The sequence below is a fragment of the Podospora anserina genome, chromosome 3, assembly GCF_000226545.1.
Source record: "Podospora anserina S mat+ genomic DNA chromosome 3, supercontig 2".
NCBI classification, from domain to species: domain Eukaryota; kingdom Fungi; phylum Ascomycota; class Sordariomycetes; order Sordariales; family Podosporaceae; genus Podospora; species Podospora anserina.
This window is the reverse complement of record NW_001914856.1, coordinates 1,412,075-1,435,215: the sequence shown is the minus strand read 5'-3', so window position 1 is coordinate 1,435,215 and position 23,141 is coordinate 1,412,075. Positions and strand designations below refer to the sequence as shown.

General features: G+C 51.6%; 7 protein-coding genes across 7 annotated transcripts, besides 7 other annotated features; 4 read left to right on the top strand and 3 right to left on the bottom strand.

Moving 5' to 3' along the window:
* Window positions 1-255: 255 nt before the first annotated feature.
* PODANS_3_5990 (uncharacterized protein) lies at window positions 256-1,413 on the top strand (the record flags this gene model as incomplete). Its single annotated transcript, XM_001909365.1, has 3 exons — window positions 256-436; window positions 496-985; window positions 1,050-1,413. The coding sequence occupies 3 exons, from the start codon at window positions 256-258 to the stop codon at window positions 1,411-1,413; spliced, it is 1,035 nt and encodes a 344-aa protein (XP_001909400.1).
* Window positions 1,414-2,541: 1,128 nt separating this feature from the next.
* PODANS_3_5980 (uncharacterized protein) lies at window positions 2,542-3,471 on the top strand (the record flags this gene model as incomplete). Its single annotated transcript, XM_001909364.1, has 1 exon — window positions 2,542-3,471. The coding sequence occupies one exon, from the start codon at window positions 2,542-2,544 to the stop codon at window positions 3,469-3,471; it is 930 nt and encodes a 309-aa protein (XP_001909399.1).
* A 923-nt stretch (window positions 3,472-4,394) lies between these two features.
* Window positions 4,395-6,435, bottom strand: PODANS_3_5970 (uncharacterized protein; the record flags this gene model as incomplete). Its single annotated transcript, XM_001909363.1, has 4 exons — window positions 4,395-5,615; window positions 5,660-5,878; window positions 6,083-6,359; window positions 6,419-6,435. 4 exons carry the CDS (start codon window positions 6,433-6,435, stop codon window positions 4,395-4,397), a joined length of 1,734 nt encoding a protein of 577 aa, XP_001909398.1.
* Window positions 5,948-6,035: a sequence feature (Similar to BX284747.1/26398-26296 RF00335 Small nucleolar RNA Z13/snr52 (Blast+Yass: E=1.0e-10);~snRNA).
* Window positions 6,436-7,399: 964 nt separating the features above from the next.
* On the bottom strand, window positions 7,400-9,311 carry PODANS_3_5960 (uncharacterized protein; the record flags this gene model as incomplete). The annotated part of the gene is made up of 2 exons (XM_001909362.1): window positions 7,400-9,042; window positions 9,110-9,311. The coding sequence occupies 2 exons, from the start codon at window positions 9,309-9,311 to the stop codon at window positions 7,400-7,402; spliced, it is 1,845 nt and encodes a 614-aa protein (XP_001909397.1).
* Window positions 9,312-10,284: 973 nt separating this feature from the next.
* PODANS_3_5950 (uncharacterized protein) lies at window positions 10,285-12,726 on the top strand (the record flags this gene model as incomplete). Its single annotated transcript, XM_001909361.1, has 1 exon — window positions 10,285-12,726. The coding sequence occupies one exon, from the start codon at window positions 10,285-10,287 to the stop codon at window positions 12,724-12,726; it is 2,442 nt and encodes an 813-aa protein (XP_001909396.1).
* Window positions 12,727-12,914: 188 nt separating this feature from the next.
* Window positions 12,915-13,133: a sequence feature (rRNA 5S pseudogene?).
* A 748-nt stretch (window positions 13,134-13,881) lies between these two features.
* On the top strand, window positions 13,882-14,673 carry PODANS_3_5940 (uncharacterized protein; the record flags this gene model as incomplete). Its single annotated transcript, XM_001909360.1, has 2 exons — window positions 13,882-14,330; window positions 14,397-14,673. Coding segments are annotated over 2 exons (726 nt in total), but the record flags the coding sequence as incomplete, so codon positions are not given.
* Window positions 14,674-16,934: 2,261 nt separating this feature from the next.
* Window positions 16,935-17,075: a sequence feature (pseudogene).
* A 136-nt stretch (window positions 17,076-17,211) lies between these two features.
* Window positions 17,212-17,355: a sequence feature (pseudogene).
* Window positions 17,356-17,361: 6 nt separating this feature from the next.
* Window positions 17,362-17,706: a sequence feature (pseudogene).
* Window positions 17,707-17,778: 72 nt separating this feature from the next.
* Window positions 17,779-17,853: a sequence feature (pseudogene).
* Window positions 17,854-18,454: 601 nt separating this feature from the next.
* On the bottom strand, window positions 18,455-19,740 carry PODANS_3_5930 (uncharacterized protein; the record flags this gene model as incomplete). Its single annotated transcript, XM_001909359.1, has 2 exons — window positions 18,455-18,777; window positions 18,921-19,740. The coding sequence occupies 2 exons, from the start codon at window positions 19,738-19,740 to the stop codon at window positions 18,455-18,457; spliced, it is 1,143 nt and encodes a 380-aa protein (XP_001909394.1).
* Window positions 19,741-22,397: 2,657 nt separating this feature from the next.
* Window positions 22,398-22,525: a sequence feature (rRNA 5S pseudogene?).
* Window positions 22,526-23,141: the final 616 nt, after the last annotated feature.

The window sequence follows — 23,141 nt, the reverse complement described above, 5'->3', positions numbered from 1 at the left end:
AAAACTCTTCTCAGCAAGGGTCCTTGTCGCCCTCGTGCCACCCAGGTGACGATGGCCTTGTCCGAGCTAGATTGGCAACAAAACTGGGCTCATGCCCATCTTGGGACTGGAATCTGGAGTTGATCCTTGTGGACTATGTTTATGACGGTTATTATACGGCCAAAACACCATCGAATTCTGACGGCACCGAGTCTTGACGACACGATTTGATATCGAGATAGTGACAGAGAGGAAAAGGCAGACGACACAGAAAAGATGGATCCCAGTCTCCTCCCAGAACCGACCCAGGATATTGGGCAGTTGGGCGCCCCGTACAATGACCTTCAAATCGGCACAATGGTCGCCTTTGGGATAACATACTTCATGGCGACATTCTTCCTGGCTTGCCGATATTTCCAGGCCATCAAGATAGTAAAGAACGTCGAGATCGATTTGAGTAGGTTGCTCTGGTTGTCGTCTTGCGTTCATCACTGACCTGGTTTTTTTTCTGCACAGTCATCTTGACACTATGTTATGGCCTTGCACTAGCCTACTTCATCACCATGGTTAAGCTGATGGACTATGGGTGGGCGCGACACATGACGGAGATCTTTGCATCCAACTGGATGAACCTACTCGAGTTCAACAACAAGCTGCTCCCCAACACGCTTATCTATCTCATCACACCGGCTGTGACCAAGATAGCCATGTTGACTGTCTTGTTCAAGATCAATCCTTCGGCCACATACCGTATCTGCGTTGTGGTTATTGGAGTATGCATTTTTGCCTACACTTTAGTGCTGACCTACCTGACCGGAGGGCCCTGCACGCCGCTCAAGGGTGACGAGACGATCAAGTGCTTGATGAACGTTGCCATTTCGCAGTCAGTGTTGAACATTGCGTCTGACATTGCCGTCATCTTGCTTCCCATTCCCACTATTATCAGCTTGCAGCTGAGCTTCAAGCAGAAGTTATCTGTAGGAGGTATTTTGGCTCTGGGCTCTGCGTATGTTTTTGCTCCTCTCACTGCCTCATTACCTCCGCATCAAACTGATCGTTGTTCCCCACAGTGTCGTCATCTGCTCCATTGCGCGCCTGCCCTATTCCATCTCCCTCGGGTCATCAGATGATCTCTCCTGGGAAGAAGGCATTCTCGGCATCTGGTCCATCGTGGAGGTCAACATCGGCATTGTCTGCGGCTGCGCCATGAGACTCAAGAAGCTCGTCACGGCCTACCTGCCCAGAATGGGCTGGAACAGCTCGCAAAAGAAGTCGACGCCGTACGGCAGCTCATGGGGTGGCACCACTGCTACGGGGTCAAAGGGTGGAAACAAGACTTTTGACGAGGCAAACGGTTTGAAGGGGGATTACCAATTACACAGCGTGCAGAAGGGTGGTCTGGAAGCCGGGAGCACGGATACGATTCTGAAATAAGGCATCACCGAAGGAAGGGTGTTGATGAGGAGTCGAGGGCACATATATGAACACAAGGGACAACAACAACAACAAGAACAGGACCGAAGACAAGGAACAACAAACGTGTCGACGGGATGGGACAGATATGGAGGGTAAAATTGGGGTAGGAGCGTTTGTTATTTTTTGCCTTGCTCGGGTATGCGTTTTTGGGGTTTGGGGGTAGGCCCCGATTAAAAGAAGAGAATGTTTCTTTTGTGTAATAATAGTATATATATGGCCATAGACTTGGAAAGTTTAGAGAGACAACAACAATCAAGTAAATTTAAAACAAATGAGCTTGCCTCTATTGTGACGAATGCTCACTGGGAAGGACATAAGCGCAGCCTAGGGACACTCGCTTGTTGGTGAAGTCCTCAATGTCAGTCTGCTTACATATTGGTCGACTAAGAACACGGCTGGCTGGACCGTCAACTACAAACAATAATGTATTCTTCCTCAGCAAAGTTCTAATTATCTCGGGCGGTGATAGGCTCATGAGTTTTATGTCTTATTCAGAGCTTAGCTCATCGTGAGCTCGTCACCACTCTTTTCGCCCTCCGTCGCTTTTCAACTGATTACTAACGTGCTGTCAGCGGTGCGCTAAGCCCCTTTGGGCTAAACTGACCCCGCCACCAGCTCTTTTCCGGCAGCTTCATCGATCTGACAGCAACGATGATGAGGGAAGGGGGATGGGGGGAGCCGGGGGGGGGGGAAGATTCAAGAGAGTTCTTGAGATAGCGGGTTGTTCATCATTTATAAATCATTAGTCCACTTTGTCTTTTTTCTTGTGATCCCAGTGATTTTCACCATCCGCTCACAGATCTATAAGAAGCTGTGACCTTGAGATAATTTCAGATGAAGACTTTTTCTTGGATATCTTCACTCACGGTTGTGCTCGTCAGTGTGCTTTTTGCTTACTTTTATACCACCAACCCAGCCTTTGAGCTTGAGCACATCAAAAACATTGACATCCCTGCCTCGTTGGACATCCTCAGAGAAAACATCAAGAACTACTTGAACCTCACCTCTGCCACCCCCTCATCAGACATATCCTCACCACCACCCACCGCCACCACCACCGTCATCACACCAGCCCAGCTAGCAACAATGTCCCGCATCACCCTCCCCCGCCGCATCCTCAAAACCCTCCTCGCAAAGCAGCAGTCCGAAGGCGCAGGCGCCACAGTCCGCCGCTCCATCGGCACCCCCTCCCTCCGCTCCCTCAACCCCTTCCTCATGCTCGACCACTTCTCCGTCTCCCCCGGCGCCGGCTTCCCAGACCACCCCCACCGCGGCCAAGAAACAATAACCTACCTCCTCACCGGCGGCATGGACCACGAAGACTTCGCCGGCAACCGCGGCACCCTCAACCCGGGCGACCTCCAGTTCATGACCGCCGGCAAAGGCATCATGCACGCCGAGATGCCCCGCCAAAACCCCGACGGTTCCCCCAACATCGGCTTGCAGCTCTGGGTTGACCTCCCCAAGGAACTAAAATACTGTGAGCCACGGTATCGGGATCTCAAAGCGGAGGAGATACCCACCGTCATCACCGAAGACGGCAAAGTCAAGATCAAGGTTATTTCCGGCAAGTCGTACGGTGTCGAGTCCCTCAAAGATCTAGCGTACACACCCGTGGTGTTCTATGACGTGGAGGTCCAACCGGGGGGGAAGATCGAGCAGGAGGTTCCCCAGGGGTGGCAAGGGTTCGCTTATATTCTCGAGGGGGCAGACGTCACTTTCAGTGACGGGCAGCAAGAAGAGAAGAAAGTCTCACAGTGGCACAACGTCGTTTTTGGCAACGGAAAAGAAGAGGATGGGGTTGTTGCACGGGTGGAGGAGACCGAGACAAAACCGGGGAGGTTCGTCCTGGTTGCCGGGCAGATGATGGATCAGCCTGTTGTGCAGTATGGTCCTTTTGTGCTCAACAGCCAGGAGGAGGTCTACCAGGCGTTTGTCGACTACCAGAGCCACACCAACGGGTTCGAGAGGGCAAAGGGGTGGAGGAGTGAGATTGGGAAGAGTATGGTTCATTAGTGGGGGAAGAATGACTGGAGGAGAGGGGGTGTTAAGCAGGTGTAGATAGTCTTTGTTTGAAGCGTGTACATATCTGTTTATGGGTTCTGGCTTGAAGTAGCATGTGTGAATATGGTGATCTTCCCGCAGTTGAGATACGTAATTTGAGAGCATACCCCCAGGTGCCCAAGTAAGAACGATCACGGTCGACTCAAATGTCATGCTTCCTGTTAGTTCTAGTTGTGCTGCGGCATGAGTAGAAGACGTCATTTGAGAGAATTTCCCTGCTCGTAGACCACACTGGTGATAAGAAAATGGGAGAAACACCATATGAGAGGCGCGCTTATTGAAGCATCGACCCTACCATACACTCCGAGAGTTGAGAGACTCATGAGGGGAGAAATCACAATCACGCAGAGCAGAAAAAACAGTAAAAGCCCAGAATACCAGCCTCGACGGCTGAATATCTTCTTTATTTTTTGGGAATCCCCACGCATATCGCCGCAAACCAGGGAGGCCATTTAAACCGAGACCTCCCTGCGCCCATGCTGTCTGATTTCAGCACGCTCGTAACTGAGCACATCAACCTAAAAAGACACACCCCTTCAAACCTCAGACGCTAATTGCATCTACCCAGTAATCCAGTCCCGATAGATGCAGCCCTAGCCTCGATGTAGGAGCCAAAGTCTGAGGCGCCCTTTCGCCCTGCCTGTTGCGAAGTATCGTAAAAAAGCAACCTTCGCTAAGTCATCATAAAAACAAAACGTTTTCCCGTCGTAGCTTCGTCCTTCCAACTCCCGTCCAGAAACAAACACCAGGCTTGAGATTCCCATGCCGCCAATGAGAAAGAAAAAGTGAAATCCCAGATCCAGGTATTGACTAGTCGTACAGAACATCGAGTCATGTCAAATTAGTGTTGGACGGGTAAGAAAAGGTTACACCCTCTACTGGGGTGCCTGTGTTTGCTGTTGTTGGGGGCGATATCCACCATTATTACCGCCCCGTCCTCCGCGGAATCCACGTCCACGACCTCCACGGCCACGGCCCCGACCGCCGCGATAACCACGGTAACCACCGTCGACGCTGCCTTGGCCAAAGGTCTCAATGTTCTTCCTCTGTTCCTCTCCACGCCACTCACGGCCGCCCGGCTTCTGAGAAGCATTCTCCCTGTCCTTCAGGTCGCTAGAGATGTTGTCAAAGAACGACCGCTGCTTGTTGTAAGCGGGTTCAACCGCTTCGGTGCTCTCAACAGGGGCTTCGGGCGCAACAGCCTCTGGGGCGGGAGCTTCCACAATTGGCGAGCCACCAGCGATAGCCTCACGGACAAGGTCCTGCTTGTTGAACTTGGCATTCGCAGTCGCAAAATCGTAGTCGGAATCGGGGACCTCCACCTTGGCAGCAGGGCGAGCACCTCCACGTCCACGTCCGCCTCCACCGCGAGGGGCATGACCACCACGAGCCGCATTGACCCTCATCTCGTTGACCTTCTTGGTCAAGTTGTCAACAGCAGCGCCCTGGCTGGCAATTTGAGCGTATGCATTGTTCTCCATCTGAGCCATCGCATTGGCAACGGCTTCCTTGGCAGCCTGAGTGGCATCGCGCAATGCAGCGGGTGTAGCGCCGGCATTGTTCTGCTCGGATCTGGTGGCGGAGGGCGATGGCTGAGCAACTCTAGAGGTCAAGCCAACTGGAAGGGGGATAGCGGGCAGAATCTGCACAGGGCGATCGCTCTTGGGACCTGTGGGAATGCCCTGAGAGGAAGCCGGAGCAGTAGGCTGGGCGAGATTAGCTGCCGTGGCCTTGACTTCCTCGGCAGTGGGCTTGGAAGCGACGGGCGGAGGAGGTGCCGGACCACCCGCAGATTGCTGAGGTGGGATCATGGGCTTGGACTCCGAAGGCTGAGCATTGTGTCCTGGAGTCGGGGCCTTCTTTTCTCCAGAAGGACCGATGGGTGCGGGCTTTTGGCCTGGACCCTGGTTGCTGGGCGTCTGGTCAGCCGACTGACGACCTTGTCCAGGTGCACCAGGAGCGGCAGGGAAACCGGGAGGACCACCAGGAGCACCAGGGCCACCAGGACCACCAGGACCAGGAGGAAACTGAGGATACGGGTTCCATTGCCCGGGACCCATTGGCGGAAACTCTTGTCCCGGCGGGAACCACCCCGGCTGCGGGTAGGGCATGCCAAAAGGACCGGGACCACCTGGACTACGGGGCCTGGACTGGGACCACCGGGGCCACCAGGAGCTGGACGTCCACCCCATCCTCCCATGTGAGGAGGGAAGTAGCCATAACCAGGTGCGCCTGGAGGAGGCTGCGGCTGGTTCGGAGCGCCGTGCGGGCCTGGGTGCCCGATGGGACCGGGACCTTGTGGAGGGCCTTGAGGACCACCAGGTGGGCCAGGAGCGACGTTGCCAGGCCGAGGGCGAGCCTGAGTGATTTTGGTCAGCAGTTACTCCACATAGGGCTTGAGCTTTGCAAAGAGTGTGCGTGGCCAGATGATCAGAAGGAAGGCAACGGAAATTATCAACATGGGGTTTTTGCGCTTTTCAGACAAATATGTTTTTACATCCGAAAATATTTCATCATAACAATGGCCATGGGCAGAACAGTGAAAGAGAAAGGGTAGACTCACACCAACAATGGCAGGATCGTTGGGGACAGCCGGCGGCTTGTTCTCCTTGGCGGCGGGGCCCTCCTCGATCCTGAGATCCTTGACATCCGTTCCGCGGAAGACAATGTACTCGTAGACCTGGTCGGAAGGGGGGACCTCTTCCTCGATCTTGCCCTTGCGGCCCTCAGTGCCAAACGTCCTCACATTTTCGAGCGAGACAGTCGAGTCATCCGAGTTGATGCTCGCAAGTGTGCCGACATAGCGGATGTCGCTCTTGGATATGAGGGATATTCTGGATCTGTATTCGAAAGAGTTAGCAATCAGTCGAAGAAACAGCAAGAGTCGGCAACAACGAACCCGATATAATCGGACATGGTGGCTTATTAGGGCGCGAAAAAACCAAATACAACCGCCTGCTAGAATGAGGGCACGCGATAAATGGTGACTTTGAAAGTGCTGGTAGTGAAGCGACTTGTTGGGGGGGGGGGGGGGGTATTAAACCATGTAAAAGAGAAAGATGAGAATGAAAACAGAATCGCTCCGCAGAGACGATTTTCCTGGTGTTATGATGGTGTCCGGCTGGAGGCGTTGTGCAGCATTGTTTTCGCCGTTGGTTAGGTTTGAGAGAAAGAGGGAGAAGAGCACCGATGCGAGAGAGAAAAACCAGCCTATGAAAACTCGGCAGCTTCAGCCTCCCGCTTTTGAGCTCTAGCGCCAAGGCCCGTGCGACCTCCGCCCCTCCCCCCACCACTTTTTGGGTGCAGCTACCCCAGAGCACCGCCACTTGGAGGTGGGTTCTGGCCAGCAGTGCTTGCCAGCAGGTTGACGGTTGCCAGACAGTGGGAAAGCTTGAATGCACTGCACAACACCAAACATCAAACATCACGATGATGAACCGACAAGCAGAAACAGGTGTGAGGAAAAGGAGAAAAAAACACTTACCCGTCAACACCAATACCGACAGATCTAGTGATTATATGTAACGATAAGGTGCGCTCGTATACCCGCCGGCGTTGGGGTCCAGCCTTGTTCCAGTCCGCCATATCGCATACTCTACAACAGAGGTGCAGAACTGAGCAAAAGGTCGAAAATTTGCTCAGAAGATTCATGATATATACACTTTAATTCATGATAGATATGCTTTATTTTTCGTAAAACTTTTCAAAGTCAATCCACGCCAATCTGAACATTACCCAAGGAGCCTTTTCCGCCATTTCCAGCCGCAATGCTTAACCATAAATCTGATATCCAACCCCAAGCCAAAAACCCCCACGAGTGCTCCCAAGCCAAAGAAAACCATGTGGTACTCATACAATAACCGACTCCGCCTTGAGGATTCTAATAGCTCCTATAATTGTGCAGGAATGGTTGTGTGCTCTGGTTGCTATACCCCGAATACCCAGTCTGTCCCGAGAACCTGCTGTTGAGACTGTCGTAGCTCGTCTGATGCTGCTGGCTGTGCTGGTATTGGTGCCGTGGATCTTGATTAGTCCACTGGGCATACGTGAATTGACCCTGCTGTTGTTGCCACGGCTGGCCCCAGGCAGCATTTGCCGAAGGAGGTGTCTGAACAACCGGAGAGACATAGCCAAAGCTCTGGTCCATTGGTGGTGAGGCTACCAGACTGGCTGGACTGAAGGTTTCAAGAGGTATCTCCGTGATATCGTCACTGTGACTCCCTTGGCCGTCGCCCTTCTTCATTCCCCCGTACTCAACGTTTGGATCGGGTTGTTTGAGCCGCTTGGTGCTTGTTCCGGTGTAATGTGGACCCTTCTCACCCCAAAACATGCATCCAGAATCCGCCCATTCGTCAATAATGTCGGCGATAGTTTGGATGTGGCCGTATGTTGGCGGCAAGTAACCTGATGGGCGCTGCAAAGACAGGAGCAAACCAAACAAGGCGGCCACCAAAGTTAGGCCACCAAAGTAAAATATTTGTGAGGGGTACATGTTGACCCCCAACTGAAATTGGAGATTAATAGCCAAACCGAACATCCAGTGAACACCGGATTTGAGAGTAAACAAAAAAATTGTTTGCCATGAGGTGAAGGCTTCCACGACGGAGTTGAAGTGCCCGTTGGTGCCTCTTGGTCCGATCAGCTTCCTGTATATGCCTTCGTCCCGTGAAAGATTCACGATCAGTTCGGCACAGTGAAGAGAGAGTGTGACCACAGACTGGATCGCAATGATGAGGAAGACGCCACCCGTTGTACCAGCCGCACCACCGGAGGTACTCCAGCCCAGGTTCAGTACTGATGTCCCGTCAGTACATTGCTTAGTGTGGCAGTTCTCGTCTATGTGAGGTGGAAACTCTGGGAGAAGACTCCATGACCGCCCAAAGATTCCATTTTTACTTCCACGTAAGAGGTAACCGTAGACACCGCCTCCCCAAACGCCGCTCAGGATTGGAAGAGCCCACAAGAGATACAACACACGGCGGACATGGGGATGTGCTGTAATCATTGGCCTTTGCTTTCGAGTAGGTCGGATGGCCTTGATGTCATTCCCTGCCAGGTGAACTCCCATCATACAGCGGCCTTGGCGAGGCATAACCTGGTAGTGTTCGGTATCATGATTCATGCACGTGTTCGCAATGATGAGCGGGTTCGAGCTCCATGTGGGAATCTTAGTACCCGCCAAGGCCCAGTTGGTAACGGCGGCTTGGAGGAGAAAGCCGCAGCCGAGAATAATGAGAGCAATGCCGTTTAGATGGACACCCCTTGTGTCGGTGATTTCGTAGGACTTGCCTAGCAGACGGGCGAGTTCGGGGTTAAGGCTCAAGAATATGACAGATGTAGCACCGTAGGCGAGTATGATTCCGAAAAGGTAGAGAAAGTTGGGGATATAACCGTTTGGGGGACTTTTCTTGGAGAATGTGAGTAGACGCAGGTTCGAGTTGAAGTCTAGGCTCCCTTCTCTTATGAGAGACCAACGGAGAGCAACGGCATGGATGTATCCCATGCTATCGTTGAGTAGGGTAACTTGGAGTCAGACTGTGGTTAGCTGTCCTGCAGTACCAGCCAGGGAAGGAGTTTTGCGACAACCTACTGAATATGTTCAGTCCGAGAGGGAGAAGTTCTCTCCATCTGTTGGACAAGTCGATCCGGATTGAATCGTCATCGCGGACCTCCTTGTAGAGACATAGTCCACCTCCGATGATACTGCCTACAGCAACAAACCAACACAAGACCAAACCAGTCACACACGCCCGGCGTGTGAACCTGCTATCATCGTACTTTTGGGCAGACATGGAAGCGAGCGACTGTGCCCGCTAGTCGGTCGGGTGATTCAGATGGACAAACGTAAGTGAAAGCCCAACCTCGAAAGTTTGGCGGACAAAATGGAGAGAATTACCACTTCAAAAAGATGGGATTTGGAAGCAATCGGTTGCTGCAAGAAAGAGACGGAGAGAAAGGGACCAAATAGGAAATCTTGCCCACCGCATTTCCAAACCCCTCAGCATATCAACACCGAAGGTTGAGCCTGCAGGGGTATTCTCAGCCCCTCGAGGCTGGCGACAAGAGAGCCCAGGCCCAAGCAGACGGGTATCAGACTAGCGACGCCATGCATGGTGTCTCTGAACAATGGCAAATGTCAACCACTCGGCTGCAACGGAGAGGAGAGCTTGATACGCTGGTCCATGGAGGCAGGAGCCTTGAGAGGTCCAGACCTGGAGCCAGCCAACGAAGTTGCGAACATTTGTCTGGAGCCAAGAGGATAGGTACTGGGCATTGGACACCGCTATTGCTGTAATCAATTAACATCGAGACCAGAAATGTAAAAGATGTAGAGGTATGAGTGTGTCAACCCCCATCGGAGGTTGGCTACAGTTGTGGTTTATGTCATGTTCCTGTCGATCATGAAAGAGCTCCCAAACACAGTGCATCGTACAGTGCGTAGTGGCATCTTCAAGACGGCGATGACTCCATCGGCAAACCGCCTTCGTTCCATTTCGCCTTCGCCGTGCAAAAGCAGAAGGGTGAAACCAGAAGAGTGAAATCCAATACATCTGACAGTATCACTCCGAGCTAGCCAATTTACAAGCGTCAGCATCGCAACTTGAACAACTTTGCTTTGCTTTGGTGGCTGCCATCAAAGATTGGGTGCTGCCCCGCCATACTTGTTGCTTACCCCTCCACTTTTATGTCTTTCATCAGTTTAGCCAACTGTCGGCAACTCACTCGCTGTCGACAGAACAACCTCTTCTCATCAAACCACAAAAAATGGCGAGTCGACAATTACGCAAGCTGCGAAAGCAGCAAGAACTCTTGAACTCACAGAATGAAGCCCCTGAGACAAAAGTAGAGACCAGCGAGGAGGAGGAGGAGGAGGTAGTGGCGAAGCCCCGCGGCAACATGTTCTCCTTCGCAGCGCTCGGGGACATGGGTGACGGCAACGACGACGACGACGACGACGACGATGAGGACGAGGAACCAGAACCATCAAAACCGGTAGAGAAGGAAGTTGCCAGTCCACAGGCCGAACCTGCCAAGAAGAAGTCCAAGAAGAAGAAAAAGAAGAAGGGAAAGCAACCATCAGAAACCCCAGCAGCAGAGCGCCCCAAGGCTAGGGAGGATGAGCTGGAGAAGGCACTCAAAGAGCTCAACATCAAGGCCAAAAAGCAACGGGCCGGCGCTGCATCAGCGGCAAGCTCATCAAAACAAAACCCGGACGACCAGCTCAACGACCTCTTGAAGATCGACAGCCGACATCTCAAGGCCGCGAACGAGATGCGCCGTTTGTTCGGCAAGGCTATGGATCTCGCCCAGGTGGAGGAACGCCAGGAAACCCGACAGAGAATTCTGCCAGAGAATCTTGATCTCGAGACATACCTAAGTGCTGTTGCCACCGACCCACGTCGCTCGGGGCCGGCGAAGCCGGGCATGTTTGAGACGCTCCTCCGCACCAACCCTTTCATCGAGGGCAAAAAGTCGTGGCCTAGGGGTGCGGCTCAGGGGCTGATCATGAAGCGCCTCAGCGAAGGCACACCTGATGTGGTCGAGTTCACGTTTGCCCACGAGAAGGCCTACGACGATCTTGAGGGGTCGTTCTTTCAGCTTGTCCAGATGGGAGACCCCATGCAGATCATCCACTTCTTGCACCGGAACCCATACCATGTGTCGTCTCTGATTCAGGGCAGTAAGGTTGCCCGACAGGACCAGAACTCAGCTCTCGCTGCTGATCTCATTGAGCGTGCTCTCTTCACCTTTGGCCGCGTTACGCTTAGTGATTTCCGCCGCAAACTTGAACAGGGCAAAGCCAGGATCAACTTTGCCAGGCCTGAAAACAGACAGTTCTACCTCGCTGGCTACAACTTGATCCAGAAGCTCATTCTCAAGGGCACCTATCGAACCGCCCTTGAATGGTCTAAGTTGTACTTGAGCCTCAACCATGATGACCCTTACGCCCTGCTCAACTGGGTGCCCGTTCTTGCGCTTCGATCCCGCGAGGCGGAGTGGTTTGTCAAGTTTTGCGATGCCCTCGCTTCCAGGTGGCCGGATGCGGTCTTGTATCCTCTCCATACTCTGCCCTTAGCCTACCTCCAGCTCGATGACTACGACACGGCGCACGAGACCCTCGTCAAGAACATCGAGACTCTGCCTTGGCTCTACGGCGCCTTGTTTTCCGCTCTCAGCCTAGATACTCCCCAGTCCATCTGGGGTCACACTCCGCGGAACGATGACGACAAACTTTATACAGAGCTCTACCTTCACATCTCCAAGGACCTCTGGAACAACCCCAATGCCATCTCCCTCCTCAAATCAGCAGCAAACAAGGCTAAGAAGCTCCTCCCGATAGACGTCTACAGATGTCCCCAGAGCCCAGAGCCAACGCTCGCAGTAGCAAGATTCATTTACCTCGACAGTACGCCGTCCCTCATGACCCTCGTCCCAAGGAAGCTGCTACACGATGCTTCTCCGAACTTTGAGTTCGACCCCTTGCCACCAGCGGCAGTAGACAACATTTTTAGCAGCGAGATTCAAAAACTACCCTGGAAACCCGATTCCATTGCTACGCGAGGCCTGTTTAGCACCCAAATGGACCCTCGCAGAGAAGCCGGGATGCGGGCGGCAGCCGAGCGGTTGCTAGCCGAGATGCCCCAGGAGGAACTCGAAGCTATGCTCGAGGTTGATGACGGCGGTGGAGGCGGGATAATGGGCTTCTTTAACGCGTTGATGGGTAGGGTCCGACCACGCGCTGCTGGGGATGGGGGTGCCGCTGGACAGGGACAACAGCCGCGAGGACCGTTCCAGGCTACGGTTGAGGATGGGGAGGAGGAGGACGACGACGACGATGACGATGATGATTCTGATGATGAGGACACCACCGAGTTTGGGGGTAACTGGGATGGGCGGACGAGGCATGACCTTACGTTTGGCGTTGATGAGGAGGATGATGAGGAGGCGGAGTGGACGGATCCGGAGGACTTTGATGGGGAGGGGGCGTTTGGGGAAGGACCGAGTATTGCGGAGGTTATGGAGTATATGAGGATGAGGGTGGGGTATCCTCCTGTTCAGATGCCGGGGGCTTGGATGTCGGATGAGGAGGATGAGGAGGAGAGTGAAGAGGATACTGATGAGGAGATGCCGGCGTTGGAGGACCCCGAGATGGTGGATAGGGGTCAGGGACAGGGGCAGGCTCAGGGGCAGGCTCAAGGTCAGTAACAAGCACATGGTTAATAGACATCACGATGCAGTCTGTATACATAGGAGAACAGAGTCAATTGAGCCTTGAATTCGATATCATGGATCGATACAACGGTATTGCGAGCAAACGAAGTAGCACTGATAAGATACCTTCACCAATGCTTGGCAGACGGACTTCAGACTCCAGATATGTAGTCTGGTTCAGACCCAAACCGTCACATACGACCATAGGCAGTTGAAAATACGGGATCCCGTCCGCTCTCCCCTAGTCAAACAGCTGACCGGGTTCTTGTCTGTCGGGTGAGCCAGCGCCCCGTTTCTTTTCGCTGAGTCACCCCGCCGACGTTTTGACCTCCAGAAAAGGGCTCAACACCACCATTTTCAGAAGTCCCAACGGACAGCACCGTCTTGTTGGCTTCACCCCTACCGACTATTTTTTTCCCCCCCCACGCCGCGGTCTTCTATCATGGCCACCAACCCGTATTTGCGCGGGCCAGGGGGCATACCTTTGGTATTTTTGGACTGCAGCGCGGTTTTACTACAAAGTGCCCTTCCCTATTTATTATATCTGTTCGTTTCCCTCCTCCTCTTTTTTTCCCTGCCTCTTTGCCCTATGCATTTCGGTGGTACATATATATTCTAAGTGGAACTTGGAAGAGAGACGTCGCCGGGCTAAACAGCTTCTTAAAGTATACGCTAAAGAGCGCCGCGCCGGTACTACTGCTGGTAATGATAGCAATTCATCACGCAACATTTATCCCAGAGTCGAAAGTAAGCGCCTCTGGTGTTAGCGGTTATGGTGCAGGTAAGCTGTACGGCGATTCTTGTTCGTTAATGCTTTGGTCTAATTCTCCTGGAACTAGTTGGAACCGTGAAGTTGTTGAGCACACTGATATCCAAGCCGACAGTATCTGGGTCGATCTCTGCCGCAACTGTCGTGTTGCGAGAGATGTTTGCAAAGCATTTCTCGAGGATTATGTGATTCGGTCTATCATCAACGTTCCGACGCTTGACTCAGCAGAAGAGAAGAAGGAAAAACAACACGTAACAACCGCATTTACGGTACGTGAACTGTGTCCTGAAGCGCTGCCTTTCTCCGTCATAAGCCCTAGTCCGGTTCTTCTTCAGTCGACAATCTTTCCACTGCAGACAAGAGCAAAATTCCAACTCTAGATCTCAACATCTTGCTTGCATCAAAGAATATATCAGCATTCATACATCATCATCCTGGATATCGCCTCATTAATCGACACCGACTCGAATAAGTCGACTGTGTCGCCTACCCAGCAGGCTCCCTCCGCCTCGGCCCCCTCCTTGTCTTCGCGATTTGGCTTTGTGGTACCTGAAATCCCTCCGGCGTCAACTCCGACTTCGGTATTGCGTTCGAGTAACAAGCGCAGCAGGCCGCCATCCGAATTGCCGACACCAGAAAAATGCAAGTGGTCTACTGAGGAGGATAATAAGATTATCAACCTCCGGGGCCAAGGGAATAAATGGGACGATATCTCGAAGCTCCTTCCAGGACGGAGCTCTGTCAGTTGCCGTCTTCACTACCAAAACTATTTGGAGCAGCTTAAGCGGGATGAAGAGCGTAAGAATGAGTTTGCAAGGAAATACGAGAGGTAACTACCGACCCCTTTTTTTGTCTAATAGAGTATTGAAGGCAAAAAAAAGCTTACAAACTTCAGGCTCAAATCCGAGATGTGGACCATACTGGCAAAGGAAATGCCGGTCCCGTGGAGCGCCGCTGAGGCAATGCATTGGAAACTAGGCAAGACTGAAATGGCGAGGCGGGCGGGGGTGGTTCTGTCTTCAAGATATCACCGGTCCCTAGCCGTACACGAGAGTCTTCCGTCGAGATCTTCTTCCACTGAGCCCCTCGACAACGGCTATGGATCCACCCCCTCCACCACCACTGCCGACAACCTCTGCCCAGGCTACCGAGAACTCGACGGGAGCTCCTAGTGCCAGTCCCATCCACAGCGCTACCGTCAGACCTTGGCTTTCGCCACCTGGGTACGTATCATCTGAGTGTAAATGGAGAGCGGGAGTAAAATACAAAGTTGGATAGCTTGCAATAACAATTGAAGAATATTAGGGAGGCACTTGAACCATTGCTGTATTGTGTCGCTGTCAATGGACCATCGTCGGCATTCTTCTCTACCACTCAGATTGAAAATATTGATCGATCTCTATAGATTCATCGAGGCGATCACTGCAGTTTGAAGGAGCAAAGCCTCAAGGAGTATTAAAAGATAACGTGTGACTGATTCTCTTAATTATACTGTCTATATTCGTCCTTTGCCTTTGGCTGAGCACGAACAATCTTACGCAGTACACGGCTCCACCAGGCCGCCCGAACTTTTCTCTGCGGAGTCTCTCTGGTATGAAGTTTTGCAGCTCTTTCCACGTCAGGTTGTACCAGAAATCGAGCTTCCCTTTGTATTAGTGCCTGCTCCATCTCGCCCTTTAGAAGCTTCCGCGTATATCTCTGCACCTCTTGTTGAGCCTGCCCTGTTCCTCCCATATTTCTGCACTAGCTCACGCCTAAAATTTACCTGGAATGCTGTCCTATTAAATATGGCTCTTACTAGGTGCTGTTGACTTGTACTTACTGCATGTAGGTGAACGAACTTTGCTGTTACAATTGATGGTATAATGAAGACAAATATCAACCTACGGCTTTCACCGGCGAGGCCGATTTGTTTTCTGACGGTGCATTTCAGCTTTGTTTGGGGGCTTCCGTTTAGAGTTGTCGAACAAACCACAGATTTTCACATCATGGCCAAGATCCCAGGCTTCAGGTTTGCTGTCCGACCGGACGCTGTGGCTAATGTGGAACAAGAGCGCTAACATAGAAGACCTGGACAACCAGGACAGCTAGACCCACCACGCACCTGGCGAGCATGGCAAGTATGCCAGGAAAGCAAAATGTAGGCCAGGATGCAGGCCAGCATAGCAAAAAGAGGTGAGAAAGACGAAGCGGTATGATTGGACTCTGAATCACTGCATCAAAATAAGCCAATCATGTGGCTCTGCAAGGTGGACAGAAATTTACGTTAATGATGCCAGGGCCCATATATGGCTGCAACCTGGCTGGCGCGACTGCAGCGAAGTTTGATGGTGTGTGGTTGGAAGCCCAACACAAGGGTTTTTAACCTCGCGAAAAAGATTGAGTTCAGCAACCTCATCCCAGATGTAGTTTTCACCGCATTAGCCCCATTTGCCGCAGGCACGATAGAGGGCCACGGTCATGACAGAGATCTGCTCCCCGGATTGCAGTGGCGTCCATGTCGCATCCGCTGGGGTCTTGCATATCTTAGAGAATTCATCAGCATTTTTGCCCCGGGCCAGTGGATAGTAGGAGACTAATCACCGCTAGCTAGCCAGGCCCGGCTGCAAAAGAAACACTTGAAATCATGTAGACTTTTGTGCATGGTGATGTGAGTCAGGAAATTCAAACAGGGCAGGGTGGCACTGCTGTCATCTCAGTCACTTGGTTAGATGTGGATGGCATTGCTGTCTGCAAAAAAAGAAAAGGGCAAGGAGACGACTGGATGGTCGGGGTTGCGTCTCTAGGGATAGCGAAACGCTGTTAGCTGACCTGTCAAGAGATGAGGATGTCGCTTGCATCGGATAGGTGAAGTTATTCTCCCATCTTACGCCTCCGAAGGTAGACCCAGAGATAGGACCTTCCCCACGGTGCCAAAGATGCGGCTACTCTGCGAGCGACTTATGCGAACCATAAGGCGTCCAGAAGTTGCCGCTTTAGGGAGCTGTTTACATCGCCACGGTGGTTGGGGGCACTGAAGCCTGGTCAAAAACTCCAACAGCTCAAAGCTCCTTTGCATATGCTGTTGTGTTAATATGCTAAGCCTATATTTACGTCAATAATATCTTTGATTTTCCATATTTTCTTACGCCCCACTATCGCACCATTTAATGGATTTTACACATCTTCGGCGATCAGCAAAGAAAGATGCCACTTCAAATGAACGGTATGTACCTCTGCAGTACCCACTACGTGCTCGCTCACATGAATTAACCCAGAGCCAGGCCAGACGCCGTACTATCCTCCACACAGTTATCTGAACGACCCAGCTCCCCTCCGAAGAGATCCAAGACTCGCGGTATCTCGACAACATGTTTCACAGGTTTCCACTACACCAGCCCCCACTTCCCACCGCCGACCACCTTCAACATCTCGGAGCTCCCGTGCCAAAAACACTGGACTCATCAAGCAACCAAACACTGGACCAATCTCCCACGACCAGCTGGTTGCTGAAGTGAAAGGAATCTACGCTGGCCTGGTCAGGGTGGAGAGCAAATGCATAGAGGTTGATAACGGTCTCAACTCGCAAAATGATCGGCTCCCGGCAAGCTTGGAGCATATGTTGATGTTTATTTACCTTGCGTATTTAATGATGGCGCTTCTCTACGAGGCTGTGCCGGCTTTTGAGGATACCTTGGGTAGAGTGTCTCGGCGACCTTGGGCGTTATAGAATGGCTATCGAAGAGGACGATATTTGGGACAGAGAGCACTGGACTGCTGTAAGCCGTCATTGGTGTTCCAAGGCCTCTAATAAGGCTCCAACGACTGGGCGGTTATATTACCATTTGGCTATTCTAGCCCGCCCCTATGCCCTTTAGTAACTTTATTATTACATGAAGTCCCTTTGCGTCCCAATTTCCTTCGGCCCTGCTCGCGAGAGTATATTGACTCTGTTCGACCCGATTATGGCTTTAAAGCCCTATTTATTTTATTCCAAACTCTTAGTCGCCGAGTTTGAATCCGTTAGTGTTTGTACTCTCTTTTTCAGTGGTAAGTAGATGGATAATTTGCCTTTAGCTATGGATGACTTCCTCCAGTCCCTAAACGGCTATATTACTCGATCCGGTCTTAAGTGGCTCGAACCTAGATATTATATGGGTATTGCAAACTACTGCAGCTTAGTAGGCTATAGTAGTGAAGTAAGCCCGATTGCGAAAGCTATGAAGCAGCCCTGCTGGGACGACGATGAAGCCTGAAATTAGCTAATGTATGGAAGCGAAATCGACTCTCCCACCCCTGAAGAGTTTGTTAATACCCTTAAGCTCTTTTGTAAAACTTACGATATTGTTCTACGCCGGGATAATGACCCTAGCGTTTTTATTTTATTTCTTTACGTTACTCTCGTTTTTGTTTATCACCTTACGTTCTATCCAGAAGCTATTCGTTATGTGGCATAATAATTCCCTTAGAAACGCACTGTGTCGATGATGAATGCATTGCTTGGCTTTTATAAAAACTATAGTCGCATTGAAGAAAGCGCTCTGCCTAGAACTGAGTTTCAGAAGCCATTGCCCGAAGACTACGCCATGCGAGGACTTACATGGGCGGACAGAGTGTCCCCTATTACTTTCTTCTCGAAGGAGAAGATCGACGATGACGAGAAGTACGTTGAGTTTCCTTTCACGGCTGAGGAGCGCAAGGAGCGCGTATGTGGCTGGGACACAAGATTGCCAGTTCGAGCAAATGGCTACGGTATAACTCGTCGATTCATGAGTTCAGCGTTGATGACGACGAGGGCGACGAGGGTGACGAGAGTGACGAGGGGGGACAGGGAGGAGCGGTGGAAAAGGAGCGGTGGAGGGGAAAAGGGAGTTGGGAGGAAGGATAAGGGCGAGGCAGCCAATTTCTACTCTTTAAACGCAACAGGGCCGGCAGTCACGCATTAAATACATTATAGAATGGAATTCCTAATTATCAGCCCGCCAACTGCTGGCCTTTCCTCCTCTTTGCCCCACTAAATGAAGTGTCTGGAATGGCCGCTTGCTGCTCGGCGGTACTCGACTGGCTGAAATCCTGGGAAAGCCCGGTCGCCTCAGAAAATGGTGGGACATCAAAGTCCAAATTTGACGGCAACTGATCGATGGCAGAACAGATGTTCTCGAAATGTTTAGGCACCCATATGTCGTAGAGGTTCGTTGTAAACTGATATGCCGTCCGTTTGTCCTTTCCGTCAAGCTCGATAAAGCTAAAATCACGTATGAGATGCCGGTAGTAGCTGATGTCTTCCCCAGTTGTTACTGGGTAGTGGCCGTAGAAATACGGAAAAGCTCGACAATACCCCGCACCGCAAGGGTCATGCTGTGGGCGTTCTGCCGGTCTGCAATATCAAGTGCCCCGGCGCCGCATTTCACCTCGCAGGTTAGGAACGGGAAGTACATACAGTATGTAGCCATGAAGAAAGACTGATCTCCGGCGATGAAATTGCTAATGAATGGCAATAGCTTAGCGAGCTGGTCTTTAGTAAATGCATTTCGTTTAAACCCAACGGAATAATCAGGCTGTGGACGGGTGCTAGTGAAAGGGATCGAGTTATTCCACCCTTCGTTAACGCTCTCTGTTAGGATGTTAAGGTGTTTTGCACCGAATGCTGCAAGAATTTCAGCTGAAGGAACAATAAGCCGGTGGATGTCTAAAATAACTCGCGCCTCATTTTTATTATGTATATTCTCGCATATCGTTTTAAAAATATCGTTGCGGAAGAGTGTATCGCCGGGAACTGGCTGCGTTTTCTCCAGGAGAGACCGACAAAGAGCCTTGCTGGCGCTGGCTAAACCTAACGGAGCTTTAGTCATGTAGCTGCCTTTGACCTCGAGCAGGGTCTCATAACGCTGGTCACGGTATGGCGCGCTCTTTTCCTCCCTCGGCTTCTGGTCGCTAGGCGTCATGGATGTAGCGGAGTTCGATCGCTTCAGAGACAGATTGGAGGAGGATTTCTTTCGCGCAAGTGGGAGATCCATGGTAAAATTTGTCTTTGAGGTCTCTTCTGGCCAGTCCTCTGGCCAGTGTCCCTCCTTCACCCAGAACGCAATTGCTGGCTCACCAAATGCGTCTTCGGTAGGGCATGGAGGGGATGTCCGTTGCCGCTTCGGGTCTGGGCTGGCCTCGATGTGTTCGATTGATTGCTTGCGATTGCGGCCTCTGCTCTGGGAAGACGCCGGTGGATCCTGTGAATCCTGTGCCCAACTGAGCTTGTGAGCCATATGATATAAATCAGAGAAATCGTACTTGTGGAGATGGTGTGGTTGGATGCGCCTGGTTGCGCACGGCGCGCCTGGTTGCGCACTTTCGAGAGCTACCTTTAGGCTGCCGGATGCCCCTGGGTCGATTTCCTGCAAGTGTCAAAAAGATCCTTTGGCACTGCAAAGAATAAAGTACCTTGGTTATTTGATGCCGGCGATATAAGCGCCTTCTGGGCTCGAGTGCGGGCCATGGCATGAGAACGGGGGGAGAGTGAGGTCCTGGTTATGTGTCTGGCAAGAAGGTCTTGAGATGGAGTGATGTAAGGGTGTGGATGGCTGTGAACGCCTGGGATCCACTGTTGTCGACCAATCATGGAGCGCCTCCGGAGGGAGTTATGTGACTGGAGCGCGTCTGATGGCGGAGAAGCCATGAAGCGTTTCCTTGTACGATCGAGTTGCTCGGGATCATCGACAAGTGCTGCCAGAGCGGCTTTCGCTACAGACACACTATTACCTCGGATGCAATCGGCCATGATGTCTGTCGGTTGTCTCAGCGAGAGTAAAATGTCGAGATTCCGAAGCTAGCAACAAGCCATCATGGAGAAGTCCTCGAGAAAAAATGACTTAGCCGTGGGGGGGGGGGGCACCGTCTAGTGGGGCACACCCATAAATAGGCACAGAACCCATTGGTTTGGCGCACTTGCGGGTGCGACACAGTGCGGTGGTGTATGGTTGGCTCTCTAACTTCCCCCCCAAAATCGAGACCTCAACCACCAGCGACCTGAAGCAGTCCAAAGTCATGACTTTATTAACCTGCCGTGGGCCCCCAAACCCCTTTTCCCAACGATACTTCACTGCCCGATTAATTTCCTAAGGTATGTCTCGCCCACGTCCTAAACCATATCCTCACGCGTTGTTTTCTCTCAAGCCTGTCAACGAGCGGGCGAAAAAAGTAGTTGTGCATCCCTGTAACAACCACCTCGTCTCGACACTGAACGACGGCACACTTGCTCTCGATATCGGCCACACCTGATCCCAGTTATGCGGCACACTTGCGATCCTAGGCCGGGGGGAGAAGACTGATATCTTTGTAGAAGGTTCCAGCATCTCGAAGTCCCAATGCTCTTTTGAGATCGACTCTGAAACGAACGTGATTATACTATGCGACAGATCACATGCTCAAATGACACAGGTTTTCGGCGAGAATACTATCCCATTCCAGCACGGACGCCTTCGAAAAGTCGTTATACAAGAAGGCCTCAATGATATAGTTAGGATGGGTAGCACCAAACGAAATCTCGTCCTGTTCGAGCTAAAATAGCATCAAGATCATGCACAGACAGTGGAAAGGGTCAGACGTCGAGAGACGCAAAATTATACGGAAAACCCCCGGCTCGCTCGGACCGTAGACATGTCAAAGACCGTCTTACCATCTCAGATAGAGACAAGACCCCATACACCCGGGCTGTAGAAACTAAGGATGCGGTATAAAAAAATAACGGAGCTCGGGGTTAGACAACTCGGAACCATACATAAGGCCATCGATATGGACTCGGGCAAGTTCATAGCTGTCAAATATTGCGACAACCATCGGAAAAGAACCAGCGGAGGCACTTAAAACGAGAAGTTAAGGTTCTTTCCGAAATCAGCCACGTATGTAGCCATTCCACGGTCCATCATACGCTAGACTAATGTAATGCCAGCCACATATCGTCGAGTACATCACGTCACAAGGCTGGGAAGAATCCCAGTTTGCAATCGTGCTATTCACGCCGCCACTTTCGCCGGCAGCCCGCTTTATGTGGCTCCTGAGGTTCTGAAAGGGGGGGGTCCAGACGCAAAAGATAGACATCTGGGCACTGTTCGTCACAATGCTGTGGACGCTGGATGTCAATGGATTCCGTCAAAAGTCACAACAGTTCAGGTCCCTAGAGGATCTTCATTACGCAGTCTCGGCGGCGGTGGCAGGCTCACCTATAGACACTATTCAAGAAATGGCGAGGGTCGACCCGGACGGACGTGCTTCTGCAGCGCAGATGCTTGTCAAGTGCTTCGACGGAGCAGGACTCACCACTCCACGAAATGAAGTCCCGGCTATCTGCCTAGTAAGACTGGCCAATGCCTCGACTGAAGCCCGTCCTACTAACGTGGCTCGACACATTCAGAAGCCTCGCGCTTCTGTTCGAGGCCAACCAAAAAATAGAACCGCACGGAATCTGGCGGCCGCCAGACCAGCTCGTAAGCAAGCACCTTTCCAAAAAAGACTACCTCATTAAAAGCCGTTCTAATGGCATTCGGATCTTCGGATGGAACCAACCATCATCTGTTTTAGGTATTTTCTATTTAACATTTTGGGGCACTTGAATATAGTACTTGGAGCTTCAGTGACCCATCATCCGCCTCGTGCAGATAAGTTTCAGGCACATGGTGACAACGCCGTTGGTGGAAGGTTTATCGCAGTGTACCTGTGGCGTGCACGCCTTGGGCGGTTCACTTAAGGATATAGGTCACTGTCGTTTCCGTTTGCATAAATTATTATACACGTGTACAATATGACAGTTGGGGACCTGTTGGCGCAACCACATCACATCAACTCCTTGGTGTGTTTATATCATTTGGTCCAGAACGGTAGAAAACGGGCCTATCCTGTCCGTTAAAGAGCCACTTGGCGGCACAAGTTCTTCCACATTCCGATGTCAACAATATACCCTTTCCGCAGTCTCCTATCCACGCAGGTTAGCTACATGATCGCCAGGTCAGTACTCAGGTGGGTGACCACTGGGGAATCCCTGGTGTTGTATGTTTTCTGGCATTTTTGGGGTCCACTTGACTCCATTCGACGGCTCCATTTTTGTCTGTCCCAGATCGCATCTCCCGAACTGCTTGGCCTCCTATTGCACGGAGTGTCTTTGTCCGCAGGTAACACAGCCAGCTCAGACTCGGGTATCACGTCTCCTTGTTATTTTCATGGGAAACTGTTAGCTCTCGTGTATAGGGCAGGAATCATCTCAACCTCAAAGCTGTGCCTTGTTTCAAAGTGAGTCAGATATGAGCATGTTTCAAGTTCTGGGCAGAGGTGTGGATAGAGGGGGAATTGCATTTGGCGAGATAGTCCAAGGCCCTTTGATATTTGGGGTCTTCATAGCGGGGTACTCAGCAAAGGCAATGCGATACCTCGAACAAGCTTTGGAGCTCAAGACCTTAAGCTTGCACCACAGAGGAACATTAATAATCCTCACCAACTAAAGCAGCCAGCAAAGATTCCCATCGCGCGCAATCATAAAAGGCGCAATCGCAATCTGGTCTCTCTCTCAGGTCTCTCGAGCCTTTTCCCCCGCTGGCGTCATCTTGATTTATCATTCTGCCCCGCCTTTCCCTCCCCCCCCGGGGGGCCCCTGGGAATAGGAAAATACCAAAAAAAA